At 36.0% G+C, this 24,277-nt stretch overlaps 1 protein-coding gene across 1 annotated transcript; it reads left to right on the top strand.

Annotated features, from left to right (window-relative positions):
• The first annotated feature begins 8,905 nt into the window (after nucleotides 1-8,905).
• On the top strand, nucleotides 8,906-10,359 carry LOC149219084 (signaling peptide TAXIMIN 1-like). The gene is made up of 2 exons (XM_089382527.1): nucleotides 8,906-9,073; nucleotides 10,028-10,359. The coding sequence occupies exons 1-2, from the start codon at nucleotides 8,919-8,921 to the stop codon at nucleotides 10,149-10,151; spliced, it is 279 nt and encodes a 92-aa protein (XP_089238653.1). The 5' UTR covers nucleotides 8,906-8,918; the 3' UTR covers nucleotides 10,152-10,359.
• Nucleotides 10,360-24,277: the final 13,918 nt, after the last annotated feature.

Below are 24,277 nucleotides of genomic sequence, written 5' to 3'. Positions count from 1 at the left end.
AATTTTTTCCATATTCTCCTTAGTCATAACATTTATAGCTACCCCTAAGTCTATCAGAGTGTTGGATATAGGGGTGTTATTAATATTTACAATAACAATGGGAGTTTCAGGATCCATGTATTTTGTTGTAAACACTTTACCTAGCATCAAGTCTACTAATTTTCCCAAATACTTGTACTGTTTTAGGATCCTTCTTCTTCTTTCCTGGTTTTCTTAAGCAAACCTCTCATGTTATTTGAGACGCCCTTAAAATCGAAAAGAACCCTAATAATTTTAATAGAGAGGATGAATATAGACTTAGCCAATCTTGGAAGTCTGTCATCCACCATCTTTCCCACTGATAATTTAAACTCCATATTCCTATTAATTTATTCAATTATCAATATTTTAATGGACCCGAGTTGGTTGTTGAATCAATCAAATAATTATTTCATCAATACCTAATATATATATCTATATCTATCTATATATATATATATATATATATATATATATATATATATATATATATATATATCAATTTTTTCTCATTTGGTCAACTTGAAAATTTCTTATTTTATTCATTCATTTATTTATATTTAAATCTTATTTGATCACTATTTCAATTTTTAGTTTATTAAAAAAGTTAATTATTTTCTTTCTTAGAATGAATAATTTCTAATTCAAACATCCAATTAATTTTTATTTTAATTTATTCTATTTTAATTATGTCAAATTTTATCACTAAAAATTATTTTAAATTATTGAATTATTAATTCTAATTTTTAGCTAACCCCCTTTGACTACCATTATTTATTATTCTTTTTTAATATTATTAATTATTGTTTTCAATTAATTCTTATATTTTAATTCTTATTTTTCACTCATTCTCAATGTTTCAATTCTAAATTAATTATTTATAAATTTTATATATTAATTTTCCACCAATTTCTTATTTCATATATTAAATTATTCAATTTTTAATAGATTTGGTCAAATTTTAATTATTATTTATGAATAATTGTATTTAACTTTGACCCTTATCCCAACGATACTAGTTCCTTTCTCCTATAAAAAGGCTTTTCAACTCTCGTTTACTCACGAAGCTCTCTAGTCCTTGATGATTGATGGAGTAACCATTTTAAACATTGGACAAATCAAAAATCCATTACACACTTCTCCTCTGGAAATCTCTAACAACATCCTTAAGAGCCTGAAATAGCAGATTTTTTACACATACATTCTCTAGTTCCCTTAGAAAGTCAAATTTAGGTTGTGTGAAGGGCTTCTCAGGACATAATCTTTCTAAATAAGGGAATCAAGTTCTTTTCTAGGAGAATGTTCTTGAATTTTTGGAGAAGGCAATATTGGCTATGGTGAGTTTTCTTCCTCATCTTGTTCCTGAATGATAGGGGATGTTTGATTTTCAATTACCTTCCCAGAGTGAAACTGAATACTTTTATAGTCCACATATGAGAAAGGATAGGTAGGGAAAGGAGTTAGTTCAACATGGTAGGTGGGCTAAACTACTTTATTATTATTTGGATTAGGAATGGATTGAGTAGACAATTGAGGACTCTATTGAGTTTGAGTAGGTTGATTAAAAGGAAACTAAAGCTTTTGCAGATGTGGATGATGTGGCATCATATTCCTAAAGGGGACGGTCCTCTCCAGCCTAGGGTCCACCCTTGACCCTGTACTTGAGGGGATCATTATGACCAACGTATCGGAGGGTACCATCGAAAAGGGGGACTAAAATATTGGGAAGGATCGTGAGCTAGTGGTATGGATGTTCGAGGAAGCCATGGTTTAGTTTGAGTCATGAAACACATTTGTTCGATTTCCCCATCAACGTCTTTAAACATGGCTTTGAGTCTTGGTAAAGAGGGACACTGTTGAGTGGAATGTTGTTGTTCATAAATGATACATACTTCTACATTGTTCAAAGGGCATTCCATATGTGGATGTTTCTTCCAGCATTTGAAACAAAATATGGCCAGGGCTACTTTAACTTCCTCTTTGTTCCTTTTGGTATGTAAGGTGTCTAGTTGTGAACTAAGTGAGATGAGAATATCAATTTTGAGATTATCTAATAAATTCCCCAGTTCAACCTTAGTTACTCCTGTCCCACCTGTCCTACCAATTTGAGAGATTATATCTCAAGAGTTCTTCCCATATTTTTCACTTCCTCTTGAATACCTCTTACATAAGATACAAATCTCATCATAAGATAATTGTGAAACATCTCCTACGCCCATTAAATTAAAGTTTCTAAATAGTTTTCTCATATCCCTTTGAGAAAGAGAATATGTATGGTTTCTGGATCCAGGGTACTTTTCTTAGTTCTTTGTAGGGTATATTGAAATATTTCTACATAGTCTTCCAGACTCTCATCATCATACTGAGACATTTTAAAGATTTCCTCTTTGATGTCCCTAACCTTACAATAATCTTGGTATTTACTTAAAAAATTCATCTTCATATCATCCCAAGATCATATGGAATTTCCCCCTAATCCCATAAACCAACGAAGAGCTACATCTTTTAATGTTGAAGGAAACAATTTTAACTTTTGAGCATCTATAGAGTAGTCATAACTTCAACAAAGAATGTCAAACTCAAATAGGAAAAGTGTCAAGGTCTTCCTTGGACAGACCATGCAAGTTTGGGAGGAAAGAAAAGGGAATATTCTTCGTTTGAACTATTGCATCATGATCTTGGATATGAAATTCAAAATTTACAAGGCCTTATTGCCTTGGTCAATTTACTTCTTCATCTCCCATCTTTTCCTCTTGTGTAGTTTTAGGAGTTTAAACTTTTTGGACCCTGAAGAGCTTTTTGACTCCTCATTCAATATGATTCCCTCCCTTATTGGTGTTTCAACCTATGATGGTTGTCCTATCACACTATTTTGAACATAATTAACCTTCAAAGGATTTCCGTTTTCACTTGTCAGACTGTTAATATGAGTGTTTCCTACCGCATAGCATGTTCGGGTTTTGAAGGACTTCTTCTTTTTCCTACCTATGATGTCTCAAATGCATCTAACATGATATAGTGCAAAAGACAAAGGGAATCTAGGTTACTGAAAGGGGGCAAATATGACCCCTTTGGTTGCTTCTAGCCCTAATATCCTTTGTACTATTTATGTGAGAAATCTTGACTCCTTGAGTGCCTCCCTGACAATGACACCAAAAATGATGGTTTCTTTAATTGTTTTAATGTTAATGAATATACACAGTCAGTTTAATTGTTAATGAAAGCTAGTGAACTTGTGAGACGCTTAGTGATGTATGCACAAGAGACAAATTTTCCCACTTATTATAATGAACTATGAAAAATATATAAGGGTCGTTGGTCTCATCAAATGAGTCTACCTAATGTCACAATTCATTTATATGCCACCTTGGTTACCTAACTCATGATAGTCAAGTTCTATGTCACCAAATATTGATAAGGCAATTATAAATTTTATTTATGCTACAATTTTGTAGCAAATGATTGTTTATGGCCTTTCAAATGAGACTTAACATTAATTGTTTTTAAAAGCAAACCATCAAAAGGAAACTTTACATAAAAGAAAAGGAATATAAAATGAAACATTAACTATTCTAACTAACCGACACACATATGTATTGAAACTTCGAAAGAATCAAAACTATGATAACAATTATATATATATACCAACTAATGTATATATAAACAAAACAAAGAAATGAACTGGCACTAAACCACACCCTGAGTTTGTGCCAATAAATTCTTTACTACTCTAGCACATCAAAATACACAAGCCTATAGATGCATACCAAAACACAGATCAATAGTCAAAACCTCCATTTAATCACACAAATAGTAGTCTCAGTATTGTAGCACAAAGCAAAAATAACAATAGTAATAATAGTGTCTACACTCTGAGTGCTTGCTCTTTATATAAGAGTCTACAAATTCTCTCATTAAACACACAAAGAGGTTTAGTGTGTTTATACAAAACTAATTAAAAATAAAAATAGCCATTGGTTACATTCATATATTAAACTTGGTCTTAGATCGAACTAACTCTGCCATTCTTGTCCCAAATGGATATGACCTGTTGCATAGTTCAACGGGTCTCCAGGGCTAAATTCGATGTTTATAGCAAGTTGATCTCCCACGATCCCATGAACTATTAAAGACCAACATCTCGATCAAGGTGGCAGTAATGACTGTAGTTGTAACAACTCGAAATAGTTGTCATATATTGGGATCTCGAGGAACTTTGGATATCACTAAACAACAAACTTCATATGATATCAATACCCTAGTGTAGAGGTTTTTCACGTGGTCTGGTGACCAGACTGTTATCCTAGAACCTTCGGAGATCCAACAACAATATCCTATTATCCATTTCAAATTGCAACAATATCTTTTGGCATTACAACTTGCGCCCAACTGACATACGATTAAATCCACGAGCGTATCCTCTTGGCATATGGATATATTTATGAATGCATCCACTTGGCATTTGACTGTATCTATGACCTATGGACTTCGGTCAAAATGAAAGTGTCAAAAATGCTCATGAATATCACCCTGTTGGCATATAACCAAAGTATACAAAACCATTTATGATCTTGTAGTCGAGCACTTATAATTTAAATCAGTAGCCCGAACCTTTTTATTGCAAACCCCACACATATGTATAAACCATAAGGTGACTATATCTTATTCAACCAAACACACTTATGTATTGCTTTCGATCAACCTTCAAGTTACTTAATTTCAAACAAAAGAGAAGGTACTGAAATAAATGAACAGACATATATCTGTGATAGCAAATAACAAAATCAGACAGGGTTAAGGGAACAAGTTGGCAAAATGTTTAGGAAAAAATGGTTTTATGATGAGCAAAAATCTTCCAAATGGGGAACCGATCACTCATCTAAGGTTAGGTGGAGAGTTGAAGTCTCACTCTCAGTTGCTAGTGTATTTTCCACATGAGATAAGTATTTAATTATGCTCTTGATGTTTTTAATGACATGTACATGTTCATGGTAATGGATCAATGGTATTGTTGATATTAAGGAATGTGAATTCATATGTGTTAATGTATATTTGATTTCCGGTATGCATGTATGAAGAATGATTAAATTCTTGAAATGTTGTGTGAGCATAAATTGTTGTGTTTCTTTGACAAAATTGACAAATACGGTATGTTGGACTGCTTGCTAATAATTTTCTCTGTGTATGTGAGCTGATTGATTATAAGGGGCATGTTTATATGTTGTGCAAGTTCCCTGTGATTTAGAAGAAATGCCCTTGAATGCACATTCACTTAGTGCATCTTCTTGAGCATGTCATTTATCAAAATTCCATCATTAACAACTCTTGCACATCTTTTAGTGAGTTAGTTGAATGTTGCAAGGTCTATGTAAAACCAGCAAGGAAAAAACAAAAAAGAATCTAAGTGCAAAAGCTTGCCAAAAAGGCTTGAATTTGTCGTGGGACCTACCAAGTAAGGGACTAGGCCAGTCAATCGTGTTAGCTAGATCGGAGCATGGAGACAAGTCAAACTTGGAGTAAGTCAGGTAGGACCCACTAGTTGGGGCTTGGGTTAGGTCAGGCCCTTGGCGTAGTTGTTTGGTTGGGCGAGTTAGTGAGATCGAGGTCGTGAGCTGGCCGACCAGGTCGGGTTGGGGCTCTAGTATGGTTGCGACAATTTTTATTTGCAGGCGTGTCAGGTGCCATGTGGGCTATTATGTGATTGCCATGTGGGAATCATTGATGACATGACAAGGTTGTAATTGGTTTATCTTTGAATGGTCATATCTTTTGATTCATAAGTTAGATCAAGGTCAAATTTGTATCGTTGGAAAGGTATCAAAGAGATGAAAACAATGATGTTATCCATTTTAAGTTCTGAAGAAGTTGGAAGAGAGAAAAGATTTAGACCCCATTTCCATAACGAGACCATGTTGATTGGGCCAACATCATAACTACCTCCTTCTAACCTTCATTTAGGGTTGGGATTTGGATCGGGTATGTTACAGTGGCTACAAACAAATTTACCCTCTAGATTCCTTAGATAGCCATTAGACAAGGGAAATTAGATGGGAGATGAAGTTTGAAAGGGGATTACAAAGTTGGTAGAGCTTTTCATGTAAAGGCCCCTAACGAAGAAACTAAGGGCACGCCTATGACAAGCCATGACAAAACCAATTATAAAAGTGCAAGGAATGGCCTCCATAATAAAATAATTCAAATATAGTACTTTTCAAAACCCTATGGAAAGCATCAAACCCCCTCCTCTTACTATAACTCCTCCATTTTAGGTGAGGTGAAAGGAAAAGAAAGTTGTGGTTAACCTCACCCAAGAGGGATAACTCTTGTCAACTATGGATGGCGTGGAGATTAAGATGGACCCTCAAGATTTATTGGTGGTTTAATAGACAAAAGTTACCAAACAACAACAAGAAGTTTGTCACCAAGATGAAGGTCATGACCAAAGAGAGAAAATGCTAGAAAGTTATGAATCCCATAATGATAGAAACAAATGAAAACTAGATAGGACAACCAAATTCCCAAGAAATACCTAGCCAGTGGGGTGAAACACAAACAGAACAACATGAGCAATAAGAATAATACTAATAGAAGCAAGAACAAGACCAACAAAAGAAGCGTGGAATATAATAAAAGGTATAATAGTGAAAAAAATTAACAACAAATAATCAAACAAGGACACCAAGAGGAATAGATTAAGGATGCTCCACTAAAGGGTAGTGCAACCCATGCATCCAACATCCCATCCCCATCCATCACAACAACATTATTGGACTAGACAATTACTAGACAATTAATCTCCAATCTAGCACAAGGCAAAGATTATTAATTCACACTCATGTAAAATATGAAAAGAACACTAAGATCATGCAATACATTACAACTAATGTTCAAGAAAGAATTGCAAATGCAACCATTCATCTCAACACCAATATGGATCAAAATAAAAATAAAAATGAAGTAGTAGGCCCAATGCAATTGTGGAAATGGTGTAACCCCTATCATAAATGGACACCATGGTGCCATTGCATTGTCACCCTTTAAAATCATCTTATATTAGTTTGGTACCCATAGAGGATGTAATGAAGTGACATTTCATTGTGCAATAACATAAGGCATCATTTAGTATAGATGGAGATGGTTAATTTCCAATTTCAAGTGGAGTGGGATGACACACTTGAAGAAATAGGTGACATGAGATAGGAAATGATCATGTTGAAATAGTTCCAAATAAGTTCATCACATGTGGCCAACCATCACAAAGGGGAATTTTGAGATTTGTGAAGCCTTAACACCCCCTTCATAAAAATTGTATTTCAATTGCACCGGGGAAATTTAGATCATCTGCACCAAGTAGTGCAACAAATTAAGAATGGAAAAGAAAAGTGCAATGGGACAAGAAAGGTCAATTGAACAACAAAAAAATGGCTTAGATATTTCACAGCTCGTTGCTCACAACATCGTTGTTGGAACATTTGAAGGGAAGAATCCACATAGCAGTACAACGGTGTGAAGCAATTTTTATTTATCACCTAGAATTTTGTACTAATTTTGAAGAAATAAGAGAAACCATTTGAAGTGACCAAAGAGAGAATCAATTGGTTGCAACAAGAAGTTGAACAACTAATAGACCCAATGAGGCCTAAAGATGGGCAAAAGAAGAAGATAAAAAAAAAAAGATTATGAACTCGATCAATTTTTTTAGTGAACCAGATAGGTCTAGTTGTAACTAAGACAACTTCAACTAGTCATATGTGACCATTCTAGCACATTGCAACAACTCAATATTTTACAAAGACGAACCAGTTTTCTATAGGACATGTGGCCACAAGCACCTGACCCTGACTAAGAAAATTGCATACCATTGTGAACTTATCATTACAAGGCTTTCTCACAAGCTTTTGGGAGCATGCATGTCTGACTGCACACTCTTCTTGGCTGATTGTAATTGCATATCGTTGTTTGTGCTCAGTAATTTATGCAAAATCTCTCACTTCTATGGGTGTATAGAGAACTAATGTACGTATGTTCAAGCATACCACTAATCTACTTACAAGTACAGGGGAAGGTGATATCTATGTAAAGCCAATGGTAAACTCCCTAGTCCACATCATACATGCACATCACTCAATTATAACATACAAATCGGGTTCAATCCTTGGGATAGCCGTTATTCCCTAAATGGATTCTGCTGAACAGATGGGGTCGTTTGATGGAGCCATTCCACAGCATTTCTAATTTCTTCCTGTCCCATGACGTAGATCGGAGCAGGGAGAGCACCCATCTGGGCAGTCGGCATGGCTGTGGTTTAATCAAAGGAAGCTTGCAAGTAACAGTCATATCTAGATACTCCGTGATTGAGATTAAACTTAGCAAATTTACCCATCATAAATCACAATGAATGATGGCACCATTCTATAATTATAGCATGCAATTAATGCCATACTCTCTTGCTTGGTTGTGTTGCCCCTGGTCTTCCTTACACAGAATTGACTGGAGGTATGGATAGATTTGCATGCCATCTTTTCTCTGTTACTGTGTACAGACTGTTTACGTTCGCAGGTTACTTAAACATCTGTCTGTTCTCAGCTTGCTTGTCACACCTACTCTGTGTCTGGTTCGCTGTCCGCACCTGGACCATTTAATAGACATGGACATGAATTTAGTCTTATGGACCAGGGCCCATGGGCATATCCTATGTGGAATTCCTTCCACATTAACTGTTCCTCTTCTCCCCTGTAGAACGTGGACATGTTTGCTGATTGCTTCTGCCAATCAAACTTTCTGCTTTTGTACGATTTCACGTCATATCGTCGCAGGCTGTCTGCCCATTAACTGGTTTTGTCTTGTTTCTTCCTGCTGCTCAGAGTGGAGTGGCCTTTATAATGACGATACAGTGGGGTATGAAGGCCACAGGATCAAGCAGCGAGATCAGATCAAGCAAAATCATGTGCCACCTGCGTTGCAAGTGCCGAATAATGGGGATTCTGTTGGGTCTCCCTTTTGCTGCAGTTGCAACCCTACTCTCCCTTGTGGGTATCATAATATGGATAGTTGGGTTGGTGCTCTGTTCATCCTTATTAGCTCAGCCTATTCATATGATTTTTTTTCATATATATTTCCACAGCCCGTAATTATGTTTAATGTCATTTCTGGAATTTTGCTGTATGCAGGTTTAGTGTGTAGGATGTTTTGAGTGGTCTTACTATTCATCTTTAATTGTCTAGTGTGTAGGATGTTTTGAGTGGCCTCACTATTCATCATGAAATAAAGACTCTGTTTTAGTTTCCGATGATGGATAATAAGACACTCAAAAAAATTTAAACACTCTGAACCTACACAGCAAAAATTACACTATGAATATGATTTCAACAACCAATACAAGATGTTCAAGTTAAATGTGTTTTCTGAAATCTTATTTAGCATGTTCAAGCTAAATGTGTTTTCTGGAATTTTATTCTAGTTCAGGCTAGCTAAAATGAAATTATATTATGTAGATTGTATAGGTATCTATGTGTAAAATAAAGAAATGTGTAGATTGTGTAGATACCTTATGTAGTTTGCATAGTACTGTGTGTAAAACATGGGTGAGATAACCATATGACTGTTTTTTTGGAAGAGCTTCTAGGATTAAAAAACTTCAGATCTGTTATTTGCTTAAATCCGTGCTAATTTCAACTTTATCGATGTGGGATAAAAAATTGTAATGAATTTATGTAGTTTTTGTTTTTTTTTTTTCCTTCTCTATGTAAGGATCCATGTGTTGTGGTTGTTCCCTTGGTGTGGAATAATTATCTAGGATTATTATGGATGTATGCTGGTAATAATGTATTTCTAAGAACGACCTATCTGTTGTGGTTGTGGTTGTTCCTTTTGGTGTGGAATAATTAGGATTATTATAGATGAATGCTGGTAATAATGTATTTCTAAGAATGGAATAATTAGGATTATTATAGATGTATGCTGGTAATAATATATTTCTAAGAATGACCTATGGCTGTGATTGTTGCAGGATTCTTCTGAGTTTGATATGCCCATGCTGTGTCTGTGTTACACTTATCATCGACTTTGCTGTGGAGTTGATCAGAGCTCCCCTCAGCATAATGCAATGGTTCACCTTGAAAATTCCGTGCTGAGAAAGAGGAAAGACAAGCTGGTTACAGGGATCTGTAGTTTTGTGTAACGTTTTCTTTTTAAGTAGCGTTCATGAGGTCTAGCCTTAGTAGTGTTATATGTTTCAATCAGATTTCCTTCCATGTCTAATTGTTGTAAGGAAGGCTGTTGATGGGTATTCACCTAACCATAGTTAATAATATAATAAGATATTGAATTTCTGAATGAAAATCTCTGGGTACCTTCTATTTTCTATAGTTTTTCTTTTTTCTCCATGCAAATTGAATTATAATGAGTATTTGAGAACCACCATGGCATCTTATTCTTTGAAATGTAAAAAGGCCAATCTCTAATATATGCTTGTTTCAACTAATCAGAATAATCTTAGAAAATTCTCTTGTTTTTTATTATTAGTGCAGTATACAGGTTAAGCAACTAGCCTGGTTCAAATTTATAGTTTTCATAAGTTGGAAAATGGAAAACGTTTATTAGAAGTCACTATAATGAATAAATTCATTAGCTCATTTATAAGAATTGAATTTAAGTAGTTCATTATGTCACTTAACAGAATCAGAATTAAATTTAAATAAAAATAAAAAAATTATTTATTAAAAGTTACTATAAATTACAGGTTCGCATTCATTCTAATCACACCTTCAGCTCTCGTTTGGAAACTGTTCAACAATTGTGCCTGTGGAATGCTCGAATTTAGTAGTGATTCGACATTTCCTCTGAAACTATGATCTACTCTCATGCAATTCATGAGATGTACGGAGATCATGAAGATTTATTTGACCGAATTAGTGCTGGCACGAAAGGTATAGTCTTAAATCTACAGATTCAGGTAAAAAGACTCCAATTTTAATGGCCGGCAAATCATTAATTTTTTTTATCTAACACTATATTAAAGCCCTAACGAAACTTAAATCTATGCTTTTTCACGATTTTAGAAAGTTTTAATTTCATAAAAATCTTTTCTCACCTGAGTGACTTCTCAACTCTCGCTTATTTAAGAGCTATTGGATATATTCTTGCTGTAGTGACATCAGAATATTTGATCTTAGATCTTATGTGTTATCTATTCACCATAATTATTAAAAAAAAACAAATAGTTAACCTACATCTTATTACAAATTTGATTGTGTTACTTTGCACCATTATATACTTTAGAATTCTTCAAAGGGATAGAAGTTACATTTTTCTAATTTTGAAAAATAAATGTTAGCAATGGAAAGTGAATGATATGAGAAATAAAAGGTTTATTAAGACAATTTAAATCACCTTAATGAAAAGTGTAACAATTGAAATGAGAAACATTTGAGTTAGTCACATCTTGTACGGATCAACCTCTTGCACTGTTTGAAGTGGTAGTATGTGTTGTTGTAGAGGTGCTAGAAATTACATTAAGTAGTCTATATGTGTAACCTAACTATACATCATGAAGATTCATCACATTAATTGGACAACTCAATAGAATTATGCGTATTCTAACCTTAATGAAAAATTGTCCTCCAACAACCAATGCTTTCCTTTTCTCTACTTTTGCATATATCATGGTATATGGAGTATGAACATATGAGAAAATGCACATAGACAAAATTAATGCAAAAACAATTGGTGAATGCCACACATTGGAATGAACAACTCGAACAATTTGGAATGTCAACATATGCTTTGTCAAGAAGTGATAAAAGTTAGGTAAGTACAAATTGCTGTTGCAAATCAATCATTGATGATGAAGATCAATCACATGAAAAACTTGTGCATTAGCATCATTGCATCTACTATATAAGAATAGTCAAAACACATTAGTGTAATTGGACAACTTAGCGTAAGTTTGTGTAGATTCCAACATCATGAAAAATAGTCTTTGAACAACCATATGTCTTCCTCTTGCCCCTTGGTGTTCCAATAGCCTTCTCCCTTTCTTTGCCCTCTTATTGTACCAACATCCTTCTCTCTTCCTTTTCTCATTTTTTTTTGTAAGCTAGTTGAAAATATTTATATTAGAAAAAAAAAGTGAGTTTACATAGATGATAAAGTTGTTCCAGAAACTTGTGTGGGAACTTACAAGCTAATAAATTGTCCATAACTTGTTCCCAGTAGTCCACATCAGTAGATGTGGCGCGCTTGACAACAAAAAAACCATAAGCATCTATAGTCTAATATACCATAAAAGTTGTCATGACTGCATAGTAGAGAGAAACAAAACATAGACCAGAATAGACCAAGTGCATAATTACTAATCTAGAACAATAACTGGAGAGGTTGCATTATATTTGCCTTGAGGTATGTCTTTTGTTGGTGCGTTAATGACAGTTGGAGTATAAGGGTTGTGAATCAGAGCTAGAGTCTGAGTCATAAACCACATAATGTTCCACCCGGGTCATCCTAGTTGTATCTTATGTCCCGAAGAATTCTTTTGATCTCCTCTTGTCCTGCAAATAGTTGATAGTGATCAACTTGCTTTTCACATATGACCATATGCAGCAAGGTCTCCAATTTCCTGTGTAGAGCTATTGAATGCAGAAAGTGAAGTCTCCTTTTCTGAAATTTTCCTGGATTCAGAGTCCATCTAAATGTTGAACTAGTGATTTATGAGTTTAAATAATAAGCTCGGTCCCCAAATTCTTTAGCTTCCAGTTGAATAATTTTCTTTCTAAACTCGGGAGGGACTGCATCAAAATGGTAAGCCACATAATTCCAACAAAAAAGACATCGACCTCAAGAGGAAGAAGCACCTACCGCACCTCTTCGACAACTAGGTTGACAAATTCGTAGTGCCTTAATCACAATTGATGGAGGCAGACTTGACAGGGGCTGACAAGACAAAATACGAGCAGTCTGATGAATAATTTAGGGTTGTGTAACTACCCAAGCCCAATTGCGACAGTATGAGGGAGGCGACACTTGAAAGGTGTATACAGGGACACAGTTGTTGAAAGAGAGCTGTAGAGAGACGTCACCGGATGATAGTGAAACCCCAAGCTCAATTACCACAGTGTAACAGCCCTGGTGAGAATTCCATGTAAAAAATATATAAATACCACGGATGATGGGACACGTATTCCAAGCTGAATGGTGGGAAAGACATCCTGGTGTGTGTTCATTTGGTTGTTTATGACTAAGGAAATTGGCAAAGGTAATGAAATAGGCAAAAATGTATTTTGGCACAATTATTTATGAAAATAATGGAAATTAGGAGAAAAGGAAGGTGAAAGGTCATAGGTTGCATGTGAGGAGGAAATTGAAGGAAAATAATGGAAAATAAATAAAATAGAGGCCTCATTAATAAAAAGGCTTCTGAGGATCAGTGGGCAAGACTTGGTTAGTTTAGATTTGGATCTCTCTCATTATTCTCTCTCTCTCTCTCATACTCTTGGACACACAGAGATTTCTTGGAGCACTTTGGCATTGGAGCAAGAAAGGAAAAGAAGGCAAGAGGAAGCAAAGATCAAGCAGGGAAAGGTAGGATCAAGCAGCTACAACAGGCTTCATTGCAGGTATCAACTTGCATGTGTATTTTCCTTTCTAAATTTGGCATGCATGGGATTGTGGGTGTTTCTTTTCTACCATGACATGGGTTTTTCTAGGTGTGACAATATTTTTAGCCTAGCCTTGCCATTTCCTGATAGTTTTGATGAGATGGGTTCTCTCATGTGGTTTGTGGGGGATGGCCGGATTGGATTCGAAGCTGAGTGGGGTGGATCTCCGAATTGACAAACACATGGTGGTAGTGGTCCCTGAACCGAACTGAGGATGCACGAAGCCACTGGCCTAGTAACCCCTGAACCAAACTGTGGGTTGCGGTAAAGCCAGATTGTGTGCCTCGGTGGGCCTAGGAATCCTTGTCGGTGAATGGAGGGATATATGGTAAATCCAAGAGGTGGATTTTCTCTCCGTTGGGCCTAGTGATTTCGAGATGGAATGCACGGTAAAGCCTAAGAGACTAGGAGGCACTCAAATTCCTCACGGTGTAGGCGGAGAACTCCGGTGGCATCCACATTGATTGGTGTTTTTGATGTGTTCTATGAGTCCCACATTCATGCTTGGAATATGGCACGGGGGTGATTGGATGAAGAGAGACTTGGTTCAACCAATCTATGGTCAGGTGGAACGTGGTAGTCCCATCACCGGTTGGTTCATTGCATTTATTAATGAAAAATTCATTCCCTTGATTTTCATGTGCAAATGTACTGATATATATATATATATATATATATGGATTTTGATGGATGATATGTTTATTGTATTTATGTTCCTATTATTTTGGTTTATATGCACATTTACCCTGGAGGGTGTTACAAAGTGGTATCAGAGCTTCTAGGTTCAAACACTTGGACTGGATGGGCTCTATCATAGGTGAAATGAAGAACAAAGGTTAAATTTTAGACCTTTCTGTCATATCTGTTATAACTTTTCTTTTGTGGCATATTAGAAGTTGAAAATTTGTCCATATTGAAGATAAATCCCACTGATAATGTGGTAAAAATTTCAGATATTGGTTCACAATACTTTAGGAATTTTGATCTAAGGAAGATGACCTTCTTGAATGCACCTTTAAACAGGCCATGTTGGAATTTCTGCAATAACTCATCTTCTGTAGGCTTTCAGAAGCTAAAAAATTGTCCAAATTGAGGGGACATATCACGGATTATGTGATAGAAATTTCAGATATTGGGTCACAATATTTTAGGATATATGAGTAGAGGGACTTGAGCCTTTTGAATGCTCCTAAAATCAGGCCTCAAACAGGTCACACTGACATTTTTGTTATAACGTTTCTTCTAGGCACTCTCAGGAGCTGAAATTTTTTGTATGATGAGGGTAAATCCTACTAATATTGTGATAAAAAAATTTAGACATTTATTCACTTTATTGTAGGAGATATGACTAGTGGAAGTCAAGCTTTCTGGATACTCCTAGAATTATGCACCAAATAGGATTTTGTTGGTACTTTTGTTATAACTTTTCATCTGTGAAATCTCAGAAGTTAAAACTTGAACCACAGTGAGGAAAAAACCACTGATCATATGGTTTAGTTTCCATAATTTTTACTACTACTGTTTAGGATATATGCATTGAATCATTCGCTATATTGGTTTGCATGCAAAGTGTTTGATGAAATGCTTAAATGGCTCAATGATTAATTGCATACAAACTGTTTGATAAAATGCCCCAATGAGTATGTTGTTTGTGGTTGGGGATAATTGTTATAGCTCTGATACCACTTGTTATATCTCTGATACCACTTGTTATAGATCTAATCCAAAAATATATGAGAATAGAAAATAACCCAAGAATAACAAGATCTGAATAGATAGAAATGTTTCTTTATTGATCAAACCCTTAAGGTAGGGCAACACCATACATTCACTCCTTAAGGAAGGAGAACACTCCAAAAGCCATATGCCTGTTCATACAATAATCCTTCACTATTTCTCCATGTGGAGTCTCTAGCCTCTATATAGGCCTCATACATACAATACCATGGATCATTACCATGGTTCCCTCATACCATCAAACTAATACCATGGACCCATTACATTATTATTAACTACTTGTGGTCCCTTACATGATATGGGTTAACCACCTTATTTATTACTATGGCCCATCCCATTATTACATTATTACCTTGGGTACCTCCCTTGGTACCCCATATTATCCCCCCTAGGTATATAACATTCCACCCCCCTAAGCATGTTTCGTCCCCGAAACATGGGAAGAACAAAAATAATAAGATCTACTCAAAAGAGTAGTCCACTGGTACCATGCATGTGCATCTAGCCATCCAAGAGAAAGGTGAACCCTCGATCTCGCTGGTGCCTCGCTCGCTTGAGATGGAAGTTGACCGTGGCAACTCTTCTGTGTTGATGTGTAGTAGGTGGATCTAGGCTCCTTGCTATCCATCATACGGGGGTTGTTGTCCTTGTGGCTAGTTGGTTGCCATCTTGTTGTTTGTTTTCTTGCGGGGTGATGTGGGTGATGATATGTTGAAGTTTTAACCCACAGTGTCTTTTTCTTTAATTCACCCTGCTGTGGTGCCTGTTGTCGTGTCTTCTTTTGCAATATGACTTCAACCACTGAGCCCTCCTCTGATATATCAGCACCTGTAACCTTTTCTGCTTCAGCTTCTGTTTGTGTTTGATTATCTATCATCACTAGCTCATCATATAATATGACAGACTCTAGAACATCTTCTGCTTCCGTCTCCTTGGACTCTACCTGTTTATTAATGGAAATATCCTGTAATGTAATTTTCTTCTTTTTATACCAGAGCTTCAGGAATTTCTTCTGTACATTAATATTGATAGTACCCATTGATTCCATCCAAGGGTATCCCAAAACAACATCCATGTTATCCATATCTGAAGCATAAAAATCACCATGGAACACATACTTATCCATAGAAATCTTCAAATCCTTGTACACTTGAACATCCTTATCATCCACTTGTGCGTTTTGAATGTGTTTTGCTGGAATTTGTAATTTTTTTGCTAAGTTGACATTTATGAGATTTTGTTTGCAACTCGGATTTATAGACACAATGATTTTCTCCTTCTGAATCAATCCATGAACCTGCAATAAAGAGATACCAGCAGAAAATAACCCTTTAGGTTCCTTGGTTTCCTTCTTTTCTGTAAAAATAAAATCTTTGCTAGGCTGTGTGTCTATCTGTGTGAGCTTATCCACAAGATTAGTTTTACGGTCAAAGTGGTCCATAAGATCTTTTGTGAATGTGTCCCAAGTCAAGGGCCTTCGATAGCAACGTCGATGCCATTGCCACCATTGTCGTCTTTCATTGTCCAAGTACAGTATTCCCACACTCAACTGAGTCTCATCATCCATGATGTAATTCAATCTAAAATATTTCTCCATTTGTGCTAGCCATTTGGCTGGATGAGAGCCATCAAATTTATACAAGTCCCTAAAATTCTGACCTAGGGCTGCCATCACAAAAAAATTGGCGAAAATTTGAAATGGTCACAATTCTGTCAATATTACTCAAAATCCCTATTATAACCTATTTTTGGAAATGGAACAATCATTCTGCATCTGCCTATGTGGTAGAAATCTTGATCCAGGCACTTGGAATTTCAGATCTACGCTGCAACTCTCCCGCCGTCACCAAAATTTCTACAAAAAGAGTTGATTTTAAATCAGCGATATCTCCCTCATCCGGACTCCGATTCGACTGATTTTTTTTTTGAAATTGAGTGTTTTTTCACACAGAATCCAGATCTACAATTAGATTTTGTAGATATTGCACCAAGACATCTAGATCTGTGCCGCAAATTCGCTGCCCCGAAAAATTGTTTGCAACCCCACTGATTTTAAAATCAGCGATATCTCCTTCATCTGGACTCCGATTCAACTGATTTTTTTTGAAATCGATTATTTTTTCATAAATAATCCAGATCTGCAATTAGATTTAGCAGATCTTGCACCAAAATGTACATATCTGATCTGCAAACTTGCCGCCCCCGAAATCCTGCAAAAAATTAAAAAAAAATCTCCACTTTTGCCCAAGAAAGTGCTCTGATACCACTTGTTATAGCTCTGATACCACTTTTTATATCTCTGATACCACTTGTTATAGATCTAATCCAAAAATATATGAGAATAGAAAATAACCCAAGAATAACAAGACCTGAATAGATAGAAATGTTTCTTTATTGATCAAACCCTTAAGGTAGGGCAACACCATACATTCACTCCTTAAGGAAGGAGAACACTCCACAAGCCATATACCTGTTCATACAATAATCCTTCACTATTTCTCCATGTGGAGTCTCTAGCCTCTATATAAGCCTCATACATACAATACCATGGATCATTACCATGGTTCCCTCATACCATCAAACTAATACCATGGGCCCATTACATTATTATTAATTACTTGTGGTCCCTTACATGATATGGGTTAACCACCTTATTTATTACTATGGCCCATCCCATTATTACATTATTACCTTGGGTACCTCCCTTGGTACCCCATATTATCCCCCCTAGGTATATAACAATAGTATTGATGTGTAATAGTATTGTTGTAGTACATATATGCTTACTTGTATGAAAATGATTTGTTATATTAGTTTGCATGTAAAGTGTTTGAAGAAATGCTTACATGCAAATGTAATAGTATAGTAGTTGTTTGAAAAAAATGTTAAAGTATGGTAATTGTTTGAAGAAAATGTTATTTTTGGATGGGATAGTATTGTAGTATGATAATATGGATGTAGCTGATCTATGCCTATTTGCATGTAAAGAATTTGAAGAGTTGCATGTAGGGAATTTGAAAGGATGCATGCAAGGAATTTGAAAAGTTGAATGTAAGGAAATGGAAAAGCAACATGTTTTTAGTTATTATGTTACAAGTGGAATAAGTGAAATGTTTTTAACTTAGTCTCATACAAATGTATGAGAAATAAAAATCAATTTCTTTTCAAGTGTAGTTAAATTTAGTAGAGCTTTGGAGATCCCATTTCCATAATTGGACATTGGAGATCAGGCCATTATAGTAGCTTCCTCCTTCTACCTTAGTGTGCACCATGGATAGTAAGGGGGTATGCTTATAGGTTGTTAGTATTGGTGAATGCTGATTTCAAATTAATAGACACGATATCTTGATTTTTGGAACATATGACTCACTGTGTATGAATTATATGTCGCTTACATGTTGATTTCATGATACCTACTTACATCCTTGTATGTTAGGTTACATTTTTTAATATTTTGATTACATGTAGTAGTCTTGTAGATTGATTACAAGAATTGATCACTTATGCATTTATGCATAGGTGTAGTTGGTTTGAAATTGCTTATGCATACTTTTGGTTGCATGTGGTAATGTGAACAATGGAGTAATGGTTGTTGTCATGCATGAGGTCATGGTTTGTGTAGTTGATATGGCCATGCATTGATGACTGGACTCTAGCTAGAATGGTGTGTGTATGTTTTTGCACTCATGTGTTATATGTCTATAAGCAGTTGTTATGCATGTATTGTCTTGGTTATAGTTTAAATAGTAGGTCAAACATGCCTTGTGAAGTCATTGTCTGCAGTTTAGGTCATGATGATGCTATTAGTTGTTATTATGCTGATGAGCTAGTTGAGATAGAGCAAGGGATGCAGATCATCATAATGAGGTTGCAACATTAGACTTTGGGATGACAGCAGATCGTCATACAGGTAGTGTATGTTTGGCATGTAGGTATGTAAGTTAAGGATTATTATATGCATTAGGGTTATATACATTAGGTTTATGAACATGTATTCGATGGTATGGTTACTTTCATGATAGATGTTAGATGATTAGTGCGGTTATATGCACGTGTCAGATAGTCAAGAATGATAGTAACCTATAGTTGTATGCATTTATATTGTTGTTTTATATTAGATAACCTGGTGATTATGGTGATGTTGTTGATGAGTATGATACATAGCTTATTGTTGTTATATTCTATTAGCTTGATGATTAGGGTCATTTCATTGAGATATTGGCGTTATAATTTGGATTGGTCATATGCGTGATGGTTATGTTCATTTCCTTGAATATATTGATGTTATATGTATTGTGTTAACTTGGTTTGACCTATGCAGATGGTTATGGTTGCGATATTCAAGTATGAACCGACATATTTGTGAGATGGTGTCATACTAATCTAGATTGACTTTGCATATGTGTATGAGTTTACGATGTGAACATGTTAGTTAGATATTGTTATGGATATCATGATCTTATGAGTGCTTGAGTTGATGTGTTGTAAAGTTATATCATGCTAACTAGATTGATTGTGCAGACAAGATCACCTCCCCTGAGATACATTAAGGTATCAATTGCTTATGTCATATATTTGGTGCTTGACTGTTGATTATGTCATCTAGTTGATTTATTTAACATGGTATGAATGTTTGATGAATTGCATAATATGAGTATGTGTTCAAATGATATTGTTTTAAGATGATTGTACTAAAATATATGTGTTGAGACAGTTGATATGTACTTGAGTATAGTAGGTGATAGTTGTAGTATTATGACTGATGACTATGAATTATGACATGATTGTCAGTCTTGGTAACGATTGATTTCAAATTAATAGATATGATTGTTTTGATATTTGGAACATGTGGTTGACATGTGTGAGTAGTGGTAGGGTAACATGTTTGGTATTAGCATGACAAGGTAATAATTGATGTGTCTATATAACTAATAGTTGGGTGGTGTGACAGCACATAGTAAGCCTCGATTCCAACAAGGTAAAAAGGTGAAAGAAAGGAATTGGGCAAGAATTCCTTTGGCTATGTTTGGAAACCTTAATTTCAAATGAACGAGTGCTTTGCACACAGGGAGTCTTCTTAACCTTGATTTTGTATGAAATTATGTGGATATGTTTCATGAACATGCCCTCGACAGGTATATTAGCTAGTCTTTAGCTACATATGGATCTGTTAAAGGATTGGAGTCCCTTGAGAGATGGCATGGATGTCTTCAGTTGCAAGAAGCATGCTTGGCACAATTATATGAGGTAACTGGTGTATTATTATGCTTAATTATACATTGGCAATTATGTGTTTATGGCATCATGATGCAGGGAGTTGCATGGAAAGACAGGTTGCCATGAAATCTTGAAGATGGCTCAAGTTGAGCTTTCCTTGGGAATGATGTGGATTGAATCAAGGTGTCAGTCATGTGCTTTTGGTGTTTTGAGCTTGATTTGCGCTTTTGTTTATGTCTGGTGCAAGGCCTTGCCACTTTGTTGTAGTGTCATATCGTTATGGGCTTTCGTGGTCTTCTTCTTGGTTTTTTCTTTCCTTCTCTTTTATTGTGTCGAGTCTTGGGAATTGGTTGGGAAAGAGGAAAGTTGATGGAGCTCGGGGAGAGCTGTGTGGTACCTGAAAGGGAATGTAATATTCAGATGAAGCTCGGTGCATGAGTAAGCACAATGGAAGGTAAGACTATGACAGTTGGTTGGATTGGTTGGGTCCATTGTGTTAAATTGACAGTGGCAGTATAGTCATGAGAAAGGTAACATGAAAAGGTAAAGTAAATGGATTTGAGGCATCATATTCCTTGGCTATGTTGGGAACTGTTATTCTCAATGTTGTGTATGTGTTGCATGAATAAAGGAATTTCTCTTAACCCAGACCTTACGTTATCTGGTAATTATTTTATGATCATGATTATGTTGAAGTTTATATATGTATGTATGTATCCATGTATCTATGTTACTATCTGACGGGGTTGTCAGGGATCATTCTTGTGGAGGAATGATTGCTTATGCAGGAGAATGACATGAAGAGGTTCCTGGTCTTACAAGGAATCAATTGGGAAGAGTAGTCATGACAAATATATGAGGTCAGTATCATGTGGATATGATTTGGTATTATATACTTGTATTATGCCTATGTTTATGTTATGATAGGTAATGTTGAAGGATACATCAGCAAAGTGAAAGCAGTGTGGTCTGTGGCATGCTAGGATAAGCATGGATGAGATATCGGAAGCAAGGTTTCTTGGTAAGCACAGTGTGGTACTATTGTTGTGCATACATTGTATATGTCGTACATATTGCATCTATGATGTGTGCACTTGTGGTGTTGTCTATACATAGCATGTGTGCATGTTATTTATGCAATTTTATGTACAAGATGGTACAAATAGGGTTGTGCGAATATTGCATATGGGGTGTTGTATACATATTGTACTGTTCCCACGACGTATATGCAGCATGTGTGCATATGGAGCTATGTACATGTTGGATATGCAGTGTTGTGTACAGATGATGCTATGTACATGTTGGATATGTAGTGCTATGTACAAGTGGTGTTGCATGCATGTGGTACATTGGTACTATGTACATATGGTGTGGTGTTCATGATTGTACAAGTGTGTTGTGTGCGTGTGGTGTTGTGTACATATTGTACAAGTGGCACTGTGTGCATGTGGTGCTATGTACATGTGATGCATGTGGCGCTGTGTATATGTGGTGTCGCGTACATGTCGTGCATGTGGTACTATGTATGCATTGTATAGTGGTGTAGTGTACATGTGGCATTGTGTACATGTTGTGCAAGTGGCACCGTGTACATGTGATGTTGTACACACATTGTGTAGGTGGTGTGGTGTACCAGTGGTACTGTGTACATGTTGTACATATGGTACTGGTGCACATGTGGTATTGTGTGCATGTCATACATGTTGTGTTGAGGGCATGTGGTATTATGTATGTGCATCATGTAGTCGTGGTATTGCAGCATTTGTACTCGTTGTGTTGTACTCTGTGTAGGTACATGTATTGGGTGGTATTGCACATCAGGAATAGATGGATGCCCTGTATTGTACACTGGTTGTAGGTGTATTTGTTGTACGTTAGGTGTAGGTGCATGTATTACATGGTGTTGAGTGTCAGGTGTTGTTCTATGTGTGTGATGCACACTATGCGTATGTGCACCTGGTAGAGGAGAAGGAACTAGGTGTTTGCTGGGTGTGGCAACTGATCCGGTGTCTATACAAAAGAACAACAAAAGAAGTAAGGATCGATGAAGGATAAGTATCAACATATTATTCTAGTTTTAATATGTATGTGATTTATGATTATGATATATGATGACTATATGTGATCTATGATTCTGGTTTATGATGGTTACCTGTGATTTATGATGATGATATATGGTGGTTGTGTTTTGAGCGAACCATATGTGATATGTTTATACATGATGTTTTGTTCAAACAGTTAGTTTGACTTGTTGTGACAGGAAGTAAACATGATTGCAAATGTACCTTATTGACGAGCTACCAATGAGGTATGATTTGAAGTTATTTCAATTTATTATGAATCTAATGGAAGTTATGTGCTTGGTACAGGAAGCACGGAAATGCCTAGTAGGGTGGTTAAAATCAACTGCAAGAATTGGTAGCAACAACAAAATAAATTGGGACATGCAACAACACGCTGGTAAAGTATTCAGGAGCAGGGCCATTGTGGGACACTGGTACCTAATAGTGTCCATTGATTTCCATGAGCATGTTATGACCGGTATGATGTGTTGAGGTAGGTATATGCCTTGGTTTTTGTATCTTTTGATGTGAGGAAGCCTTTCCAAGGGATGGACTGCCCAGGGTGGGAGTGCCAACGGAACTTGGAAGGTGAGTGATTGCACGGAAGGGGTGACCAAATTCCCAAGGGACTATGTAGCAGAGAAGGGAAGGTCACTGATGGATTTGTTTTGGTCATTAGCATTACCAAATGGAATCAGATGCACATTGGGAGTGCGCTTTGGAACAATGAGTAGGTAACTATTCACTGAGATGACAAGTGGCATGGTATTATAGCACTAGACATTGGATGCAGATTTGAATTTGTAGTGGATTCTAGACTTCCTAGGAAGGAGGTGAATCCTGGTATTACTTTGAGGATGGAGGTGTGATCCTCTAGATTTCCTTGTTATGGATACAAGCATCATATTCTTTTATTTGCTGGTGGAGAAAATGTGCATATGTGTAGATGTGTATATGTGTATATCATTGTAAATACCATAATGAGTTGTATTATAAAGCTCCAATATGTGGTATTGTTTTTATCTAGTCATGCTGTCATGATGTTTTGCTTTTGAGCAGGTCATTCATTGTAAATACTGCAACGAGATGTGTTATAAAGCTCCATGGTCAGTATGTTTTTATTTCATTAGTCATGTTGGTTATAGGTGTCATTGAACACCGGGGACGGTGTTCCCCCAAGGGGGAGGGTTCTGTAACAGCCCTAGTGAAAATTCCATGTAAAAAATATATAAATACCATGGATGATGGGACATGTATTCCAAGTTGAATGGTGGGAAAGACATCCTGGTGTGTGTTCATTTGGTTGTTTATGACTAAGGAAATTGGCAAAGGTAATGGATAAGGCATTAAATAGGTAAAAAGGTATTTTGTCACAATTATTGATGAAAATAATGGAAATTAGGAGAAAGGGAAGGTGAAAGGTCATAGGTTGCATGTGAGGAGGAAATTGAAGGAAAATAATGGAAAATGAATAAAATATAGGCCTCATTAATAAAAAGGCTTCTGAGGATTAGTGGGCAAGACTTGTTCAGTTTAGCTTTGGATCTCTCTCATTATTCTCTCTCTCTCTCATACTCTTGGACACTT

This window comes from Pinus tabuliformis, chromosome Q (genome assembly GCF_031772625.1).
Source record: "Pinus tabuliformis cultivar Carrire ecotype Pingquan chromosome Q, CPIR1, whole genome shotgun sequence".
Taxonomy (NCBI): Eukaryota; Viridiplantae; Streptophyta; class Pinopsida; order Pinales; family Pinaceae; genus Pinus; species Pinus tabuliformis.
Note: the sequence above shows the minus strand (reverse complement) of the source record. Positions and strands in the feature narration are given on the sequence as shown.